The 10378-nt window shown below is 37.5% G+C and overlaps 1 protein-coding gene across 2 annotated transcripts in view; it reads left to right on the top strand.

The window, feature by feature from the left end:
* The window catches only part of LOC145716207 (E3 ubiquitin-protein ligase TRIM34-like), a 21482-nt gene extending 11334 nt beyond the window's left edge, over window positions 1-10148 (top strand). Inside the window, exons 4-8 of one of the 2 annotated variants that reach the window (XM_081798711.1) lie at window positions 1200-1295; window positions 1943-2173; window positions 7137-7159; window positions 8354-8454; window positions 9946-10148. In XM_081798711.1, coding sequence (XP_081654837.1) covers window positions 1200-1295; window positions 1943-2173; window positions 7137-7159; window positions 8354-8454; window positions 9946-10046 — 552 coding nt within the window. In that variant the 3' untranslated portion in view covers window positions 10047-10148. Of the gene's footprint in view, window positions 1-1199; window positions 1296-1942; window positions 2174-7136; window positions 7166-8353; window positions 8455-9945 lie in introns of both variants that reach the window. The other variant, XM_081798713.1, reaches the window with a different exon arrangement.
* The last annotated feature ends 230 nt before the right edge of the window (window positions 10149-10378 follow it).

Below are 10378 nucleotides of genomic sequence, written 5' to 3'. Positions count from 1 at the left end.
CTTCTTTGGAAAAATGTCTGTTCATGTCTTCTGCCCATTTCTTGATTGGATTCTTTGTTCTTTGGGTGTTGAGTTTGATAAGTTCTCTATAGATTTTGGATACTAGCCCTTTATCTGATATGTCATTTGCAAATATCTTCTCCCATTCTGTCAGTTGTCTTTTGGTTTTGTGGACTGTTTCCTTTGCTGTGCAAAAGCTTTTTATCTTGATGAAGTCCCAATAGTTCATTTTTGCCCTTGCTTCCCTTGCCTTTGGCGATGTTTCTAGGAAAAAGTTTCTGCGGCTGAGGTCAAAGAGGTTGCTGCCTGTGTTCTCCTCTAGGATTTTGATGGACTCCTGTCTCACATTTAGTTCTTTCATCCATTTTGAGTCTATTTTTGTGTGTGGTGTATGCACTCAACTTTAATTACCTTGTCATCATAGGCCTGAGGCCTGTGATGTCTTTTCTTTCTATTCTCACCTTTCAAGGCCTGAAGAACATTTAAAAAAAATTTTTTTGCCTGAAGGACATTTTTGTGCATTCCATTAAATTATGAAAGGATAAACCTATAGTACAGATTTAGTCAGAAGTAGATACTTTTATGCCTTGTGCTAGATGGGTGGAGATTTAGTGCTCAAGAGAGGTCCTCATCACCCTGCTGAACAGGAGGGTAGATGGAGATGTAAGTTCTTTCCTTGCTGCAGGGTTTGGTTTGTTCTAATAGTACAAAGAGAATCAGTCCTCTTTTTGATGAAGGGATGGTGATGTCTATCACCTGGGTCTTCTCTTTCTTGATTAATTTTTGGTTTATTTTTTAAATGCAAGTATAATTAAGTACTGGGAAATCTCTTAATATAGTTTTCTGAATAGAATGTAATTTTGTTAATATAATTGATACATTTATATATTTAAAAAGTGATTATTTCTGTAGATGCTGAAAAGATTTTTTTATTATTATGTTTAGTTAGCCAACATATAATACATCATTAGTTTTTGATGTAGTGTTCAACAATTCATTAGTTGTTGCTCATCACTGGGCCTTAAAGAACATGTTCACCACGTCAGGTTTTCTTCCAAGTCATAGATTCTAATTGCTATTCTCACTGATTCTGTAAACTCTAGTCCCTTTGGGATTGGCCTGATATTTTCCCCATTTATCTTCTATGCTGATGCTGGGAAATCTGACAGTTTTACTCTGGTGTGACTCCTCTCTCATAGGAGAAGCTCCAGACAGCTCTGCAGAAGCTGAGGGAGGAGCAGCAGGAAGCGAAGATGTTGGAAGCTACCCTCAGAGAAGAGAGAACTTCCTGGAAGGTAGGAGGAGATACTTCCTGAGAGAGTTAGACAAAAATATAGACAGGACCTTGGGTGTTAGTGACAAGGAGCTCCCTTCCTTTTTGTTCCCTGATAGTTGATATGTCTGATATGTCCAAAAGTATTTTGGTTAGTCCTCTTCTTTATCCTTTCCCTGATAAAGTGGGGGCTGAAAAGTGAACATGTTATAAATGAACACAGATGTTTAGGGGGAGGTATTCACATAGAAGATGGCTAGTGAATTCTGTGTTACATTCCTGTTGTGATTTTGAGTCTTTGACCCTCCTTGGGGAAGACACTTAGCAATGACTCATGGTTTTGTCTTCATTGTTCAACTTTCAGCCAAGGGTGAGAGGATGGGGGTCAGCAGTAAAGCAAGGAGTCTTGGTTGTCCTGGACAGCTACGTGAAAATAGAGCCACACCCAAGGATCCTATTTGGGCTCAAGGTTGGCCTCAATAATGCAGACTTGAGATCATCGTTTTGGAATGTGATGGACAAAAAAATAATAGGAAAAGTTGGTTTCCCCAAGAATTGCTCCCTTGCTCTTCTGTCATTTCCCAGTGAGAACTTTCCAAAGAAAATATTCTCTTTCTGACTCCCAGTCTCTGCCGATAGCCTGAGTACCTCTCTTTCTCATTTCTGAAGAATCACATGCAAAATGAAAAAAGGGGTGTCCAAGCACAGTTTAAAAAACTCAAGACTATCCTGGAGAATGAGGAGTTGAGGGTGGTGCAGAAACTGGAGAGCGAGGAGAAAGCTATTCTTGACACCCTGGCTGCAACGGAGGATGAGCTGGTCCAGCAGAGCCAGCTGGTGAGAGACCTGGTCTCGGAACTGGAGCATCGGCTGCAGGGGTCGACAGTAGACATGCTGCAGGTAACTCAGGAAGAAGCCCCAGCATCTGAGATTTGACAAAAATGAAGACCGAGTTTCCTTCTCTCCCATGTTGCTTTGCTCTTCCTGGTGGTGACACTAAGGTTCCTTTGGCCTTGCAGTATCCCCTTTCTTGTATGTGTGTCAGAGATTATAGGAATAAATAACAAGGGACAATTTCATATTTATTTATCAAGTGCAGTGCAGAAATCTGATGGTGGCAGAATTTGTACTGTATCCAGTGCTAGTCTAGAGGGCTCTGTGATCAGTGATCTAGTGCCAAGGACTTCTCAGGTACCTCTTCATGATTCAGCTTGGTCACAGACAAATGAACGTCACATTCTAAGACTTTTTTTCCCCCTCATAGAATAAACTAAGATTTTTCTCCCTCTTTCTTTATTTCCTGAAAAACAAATAAACAAAAAACAAATTGTGAAGGACTAGTATTATTTATTCTTTAAATATTCGATAGAATTCACCAGTGAAGCCATCTCATTCTGGGCTTTTCTTTTTCAAAAGGCTTAAAATAATATTTAAAAATATGTACTAGGTTTGCTTATATTTTTTACCATTCTTAAGTCATATTTTGATAATAAATGTCATTGTAGGGATTTGTCCACTTTAGAGTTGCCTGATTTGTAGACATAAAGGTAGTCATAATAATCCCTTATAATTCCTCTGGTTTCTACAGCACACACAGTAATGTCTCCTCTTTTATTCCTGATTTTGGTGGTGTGCTTTTTCTCTTTTTTTTTTCTTGCTGACAGTTTAGTTGTCTTTGGTCAATTTTATTGATTTTCTTCAAGAACAAACTTTATTATTTCATTTACTTTTTTAACCATTTTTTTTCTTAAAGATTTTATTTATTCGAGAGGGAGAGAGAGAGAGCATGAGCAGGGGTGAGGGGCAGAGGGAGAGGGAGAAACAGACTCCCCACTGAGCAGGGAGACCAACAGCGGCTCAATCCCAGAACCCTGAGATCACCACCTGAGCCAAGGCTGCCACTTAACAAACTGAGCCACCCAGGCGCCCCGCTTTTTTTTAACATTTCTGTGTCATTTGTGTCTCGTCTCCTCTTTATTGTTTCCTTTGTGTGTGTATGTGTATATGCACGCATGAACATGAGTGTGTGTGCATGCATGAACACGAATGTGTGTACATACATGAACACTAATATGTATGCACACATGAACATGAGTGTGTACACACATGCACACAAGTGTGTGCATGTGTGCATACATGAACACGTGTGTGTGTTGAGTTTAGTTTGCCATTCTTTTTCTAGTTTCTTTTTTTAAATTTTTAAAAAATATTTTATTTATTTATTTGACAGGGAAAGAGATAGTGAGAGCAGGAACACAAGCAGGGGGAGTGGAAGAGGGAGAAGCAGGCTTCCCGCCAAGCAGGGAGCCCAATGTGGGACTCGATCCCAAGACTCTGGAATCATGACCTGAGCTGAAGGCAGATGCTTAACGACTGAGCCACCAAGGCACCCCTTTTCCTAGTTTCTTAAAGTGAAAACTTTGATTACTTATTTGAGACCATCATTTCTGATAAAGTATTTAATGATATAAATGCAATAATTTAGGTATATTCCATATATTTATTATATTTATTTATTTAATTATTATGTTCAATTAGCCAACATATTATTCCACATATTTTGATTCTTTAGTTGTTGTTTTCATTAGTTCTACTTATTTTCTAATTTCTTTTGTGAATTTTTTGGTTAACCCTTGGGATATTTGAAAGTGTGCTATTTATTTATTTAAGTTTTTATTTAAATTCCAGTTAACCTACAGTGTAATATCAGTGTCAGGTGTACAATATAGTGATTCAGCACTTCCATACATCACCTGGTGCTCATCACAACAAGTGCCCTCCTTAACCCCCATCACCTGTTTCACGTATCCCCCCCACCCACTTCCCCTCTGATAACTATCAGTTTGTTCTCTATAGTTAAGTGTCTTTTTCTTGGTTTGTCTCACTCTCTCTCTTTTCCCTTTGCTCATTTGTTATATTTCTTAAATTCTACATATGAGTGAAATCATATGGTATTTGTCTTTCTCTGACTGACTTATTTCACTTGGTGTAATACTCTATAGCTCAAACCGTGTTGTTGCAAATGGCAAGATTTCATTCTTTTTTATGGCTGAGTAATATTCCATAGTATCTATCTATCTATCTATCATCTATCTATCTATCATCTATCTATCTATCTATCTATCTATCTATCTATCTATCTATGTATCATCTATCTACACCCCCCACACATATATATGACATATTCTTTATATATATAAAGACATAAATAAATTATTATATATTATAATATATATACACCATGTTTTATTTATCAGTAATCATTTGATGGACACTTGTGCTGTTTCCATAATTTGGCCATTGTAGATAATGCTGCTGGAAATACTGGGGTGCTTGTATCTCTTTGAATTATATTTGTGTATTCTTTGGGTAAATACCTAGAAAGTATGCAGTTTAATTTAACAATACTTGATTTCTTACTTTTTTTCTGCTGTGGTTTTCAAATATAATTTCTTGTAATCATATTTTATTATTTCACTATTTAAATGTATTGATACCTGTTTTATGGACTAAAATATTGTATGTCCAGAAAATTTTTCAGTGTGAATTTGAGAAGAATGTGTATTCTGCATTTATTAGATGAAATAGTCTATAGATATCTGTTAGGTCAAGTTGGTTAATAGTATCATCCATGTCTTCTGTATTTTTGGTGACATACATGCTATTCTATCAATTATTTAGAGTGAGCTGTCAAAATCTACAACTATTGAATTGTCTGTTTTTCTTTTTAATTCTTTCAATTTTGGTTTGTGTATTTTGAAACTCTGCTCTTGTACATTTACATTTGTAATTGTTATATCCTTTCTTGATGTACTGAACTTTTTATCATTCTGAAATTTCTCATTCTCTCATAATATTTATGGTCTGAAAGTCTATTTTGTCTAATATTAATATAGACACGAGCTATTTTATGATTACTGCTTGCATGGTATATATTTTTCTATCTTTTTACTTTTGCCATATTTGTGTCTTTGTATCCAAAATATGTCTCTTGTTGATACCAATAGTTGAATCTTGCTTTTTATCCAGTCCAATGATCATTGCCTTTTAATGGAGGTGTTAAAGACAGTAACATTTTATGCTAATGTTGATGTAGCTGTATTTACATTTATCATATTACTGGTTTTTTTTCCATATGTCGCCTGTAGTTTTCATTGTCCTTTCTCCTTAACTAGCTTTGTTTGAGTTAAAGAAATATTTCTAGCATAAAATGTTAAGTTTTCCTATTTCTGTGGGTTTCTTTTGTTGTTGTTGTTTGTTTTTTAATTTTTTTCCCCCTAGTGGTTGTTCTAGTGATTAGAGTATGCATCTTACCCTATCATGGCCTACTTCAGATTAATACTAAGTTAATTCCAGTAAGATATAGAAACTTGCCTCCAACACTGCTTCATTTCCTTCCAGCTCCAACACAGGGATGCTTTAATATGGGCACCTGATCCAATGCAGAGCAATGACACGCAGACATAAGAATTTTTTGGTTTTTGTTTTCTGGTTGTGTTTTGTTGTTGGTGTTGTTGGTGGTGTTGTTGGTGTTGTTTTTAACTGGGAAGAGAAGTTCTCTTTTCTTCTGGAGTTTATATCAGGAGATTCATGTTTCCTTCATGAACTGAGAGTAAATTCAATATAGAGGGAATAAATAGAATTTGGAAGACATAGACCAGATCCTGATGATAGGGTTTGAGCTTCAAAATTCAGCTTTGATTAAAGTTATAACTGCTCCCCCAAATCCTTTTCTCTACTTGGTTTTGCTTTTTGTCATATACAACATAAAAGTCCTAATACAGAGAGCAAAACCGTTTTTTTTTTTTTGGCCCTTGTTGACCCACCTGTTGGCCTAATTTTTGGTGACATGAAAGAAGGCTGAGGTAAAGGAAACCAAATATATTGGTAGATATTTGTTCAAACAACCAAAACAATACCTGTGATGATAAAGAAAATCAGATGGCTAAAAACTGTTAAGAATATGGACTAAACTGAACTAATATTACACTGTATGTTAACTAACTGGAATTTTAAATAAAAACTTAAAAAAATAAAAACAATAACAAAAAAAAGAGTGTGGATTAAATTGCTCAGCAGAACCTGAAGTGCAGGTAAAAATTGTAGTTTTAGGACAGTGGCTGAGTGAATATTTGTAACATTATGAACAATGGAGTATAAGAGAGGAGACGATTTGGTTGGTGAATGGTAAGTTACATATTAAACATCTTAACCCACTAGTTCCTGTGGCTTCTTTACTACTGAATATGTTAACGTGCATCTAAGAGACAAAACTGAGTAAAAACAAAGAGTTGGAAATCAAGTGCATATATGTGTGTGTTGAATTTAAGAGAGTGGATAAGGTCAATTATAGGTAGTGTATAAAATGAGGAGAGATTTGAAAAACATCTAACTTAATATATTTGCTTGTGTCCTCTGCAAAGCCGTGTAAACTTCTTGAGGGATATTATGGTTATTTACTCATCTTTGATTCTCCAAAGCCTGTCCTGAGGTTTGGCAAATAATGGCATATCACTTTATGTTTCTGTTGAATAAATGAAAGAACCATTGCATTATTCAAACTTTCTCATGCATTTAGGAAACAATTATGGGACTCTTGTTTTCCTCATAAATATGTCTCATTTCCAGATACTAGAAGCTTCATGCTATAATTCTACAAGGCTCAAAGCTGTTTCTACCTTTTAGGACATCTGACAACCTCACATGTCTTCTGGAATGATTAGCCTGGATCTTATTTTTACTTATTTGCTCTCACATTGAGACCATCTTTACTCCTACCATGGGGTTGGTGGGGATGTGATGAAGCTTTGTAAATGAGAAGGGTCTATTACCTCTTGACTCACGTCTTCCCTTTTTTCCCTAGGATGTGAATCACATCATGGAAAGGTATGTGTGGGGGATCAGAGATGGTCCTTTTGTGCAGTGAAAAGAGGTTTAAAGTCATTAGAGTTCTATGGTGATCAATTAGAATAAAACATCTCTCAAGGCAGGACAATTTGGGTGTAGTTATATGTTAAATTTCTATTCACAAATTGTGGTTTGAGTGTTCTGTAACTATTGACAATGGACCAGGTTCTGTGGGAGGGAATGTGGGTGGTGGGAAGTCACACAGTTTGGGTCAGTAGCAGTACTGTGGATAAGGGGTGGGACCCCTGTGACTTCATAAATTTTATTCACCTTGCATGCCCGTAACTAACTCAGGTACTTATATTTCATAGGAGCTTGGCTATGGGAAGTTCATAGCCAAGCACCTGGAGTTGGAGACAGTTCCCTTATATTTAAACTTCTGCCCTGGGAATAGAAGAGACCTTCTATATGGCTCTGTTTAGATTTCCAAAAGCAACCTTGAATCTCATGGAATATTTTGGCCCTAGTATACACACAAGTGATCCATCTCCGTCACACATTTTAGAAGCCAGAATGGAAAGGTAACATCCTTGTGTATAAATTTGCACACCTACCTGACAGCATCAAGCTTTTTCCTAACACATGAAATTCAGGCCATCATTAGTTTGGTGTTCGTGTCTTCTGTTCTAAGTGTTTGCAAATTTTACCAGAGAACCTAAAAGCTCAGATGTTATTCTGAGGGCTTCCCTACTGGGGAGCAGAGTTTAAAGATCTTGGTCCTCCCCAGACAATATTCCCACACTTGATATGTTCCAAACATCCAGGAGCCAGGTTCTGCAACTTCACTTTCTGAACATCTGGCCTGGGAACCTGCATCCATGCAGTGGCTTTTCCACACATTAAGTTTTTTTCAAGGTACCAAAATTTTGTTTTGTTATATCCATTATTTCATATAATTTCTAGGAGATAGAGAGGGAGAGGTTGATGATTTAATTTTGGAAGGAAGAAACTGTGTCTCTGAGAGGTCAAGACTTTCCCAAGGTCACACAGAAGGTAACTGGGAAGGTAAACATGAACACATTTCTTCTGGCTCCAAGGTCAGGAGTCTGCTCTCCTCTTTCTCAGGGTCTCTGGGGAGGAGGGCTCAAGCTCTTCAATAGGATGAATAGGAAGTCAGTCATTTTGGAAGGACAAAAATTCAGAAGTGTGGGGTTCAATTTTTGTCATCCTTAGGAGTAAGAACTTGAGTCTGAAGAAACAAAACATGTTTCTCAAGGAACAAAGGAAAGTGTCCCGAATTCCTGATCTGAAAGTGATAATAGAAGCGTTTAGAGGTGAGGAGTGCTGGAGCAAGTGGTTGGCTGTGGGAGTCTTGTGATGGCAGGGGCTAAATGGGGAAAAGGGCACAACTTCTAGGTATGGAGAGAGAAGACAAAGGACATCACATGCTGATGATATGGTCATATTTAATGGGAAGTGGCCAGGTGTCTGGGGCACACTCTCCTTAACCAGTTCACTACCTCTCCATAGTCCCCAGTCCTTCCCCTAATCTTCAGGGGAAAGAGATTTCAGGGCTGTCTCCTTTGTGTTGATTATGGTCTTTTATTATTTGAGAGCTGACACATGTAGTGCTACTGAGGTGAGGAGAAATCAGTGTCATCAAGCCACCTTGTTCTCATCACCTTTCAGAATTTTTCATTCCTAGTAGGTCTCATGTTCCAACACCCTTGTTTTCCCTTCCAACACATACATACATATTCTGCTTCTGCAGTGTTATACCTCTCCCAAGAACAGACGGAATTCTTCCTAGTTCCCACTCACGTTATTCCCAAGATCCCTCCCACAGTGTCACAAACAAAGCTAAGTCATGTCTCTCACCCAGCCCCAATTTTTCTGCACCTCACATGACTCCATATCATCTCCAAAATACAACATATGCTGCCTATTTCTACAGATCGAAGACAAATGAGGTGTGTGTGCTGTTGGAAACCAAATAATGCATATAATAGCAATTATGGTGTTCTGGGATCCCTCATTATTGGATTGGGGAAACATTACTTGGAGGTAGATTCTGGAGGTATATAATGGAAAATGCCCAGAACCCAGTGTGAAATTTCATGTTAGACATGATTGAAATTACCAACATGTTTACTCTAGGTTTCAACCAAATATGACTACTGCATTAAAAGGTGCCAGATCAACTTGAATATAATGCTTTTGAGGAGTCATCCTTCTCTGATCCCTTCATCTTAATCCTGGCCCTGCTTGTCCCTCCCCACTGTGTTGGAGTTTTCCTAGACTATGAGGCTGGCACTGTCTCATTTTTCAATGTCACAAACCACGGGTTTCTCATCTACAAATTCTCTTCACGTTCCTTTTCTCAGGAAGCTTTTCTGTATTTCAACCCTATGGAGTGTAATGACCCCATACTCTGTGCTCACCAAGCTCTTGAACCTTCTTACATCCATACTCATTTCTTTGTAGTGCCTCTTGCCTTGGGTGCAGCTGATGCACTGAGCTTATCTGCACCATTCTCATCATCTTTTCCTTGCTGCCTTCCTTCTCTCCATTTGAACACCCTTCATTCAGAAAAAAACATCAAAAATAATAACTAAGAGTGATAGTTTTGTGTCCAGAGTGTTTGAGTTCCTGTTCTGTCTCTCCACACAATGCAGTGTAACCTTGAATAATGTACATAAATGATGTGTTTATTTTCTTAAAATCATCTTGGTGTAAAAACTGCACCATGCTTAGGATCACTGTAAGAAAATAAATGCCATTAAGTATAAACATCTAAGTGTTTTGATTTATTTTTTTAAATTTAGAAATAACGAGAGAGAGAACAGGAGGATGGACAGAGGGAGAGAGAGAAGCAGACTCCCACTGTGCAGGGAGCCGGACATGGGACTCCATCCCAGGACTCTGAGATCATGACCTGAGCTGAAGGCAGATGCTTAACCTACTAAGACACCCATGTGCCCCTGAGTATCTTGATTTATTAATAAATATTTGCTCCTAGAAAATATAAGCTGTGTCAGTGTCTCATGAAATTCTATGGGATTCAGTTTTCTCATTTGTAAAAAAAAAAAAAAAGAAAGGTACCTGATATAGAATTGTGAAAATTAACCAACAAAATGTTTTCTAGCACGTAAGAAGGGATCTAGTAGGTGTCTATTTATTTTTTGGCCCCCTCTCATTTGGACTAAAATAAATGATTTTAAGAATACATATTAGCTTACTTTCAACATTAGTACACTT

This window comes from Leptonychotes weddellii, chromosome 11 (genome assembly GCF_054177405.1).
Source record: "Leptonychotes weddellii isolate Sample4059 chromosome 11, ASM5417740v2, whole genome shotgun sequence".
Taxonomy (NCBI): domain Eukaryota; kingdom Metazoa; phylum Chordata; class Mammalia; order Carnivora; family Phocidae; genus Leptonychotes; species Leptonychotes weddellii.
This window is presented reverse-complemented; position numbering and strand designations above follow the sequence as displayed.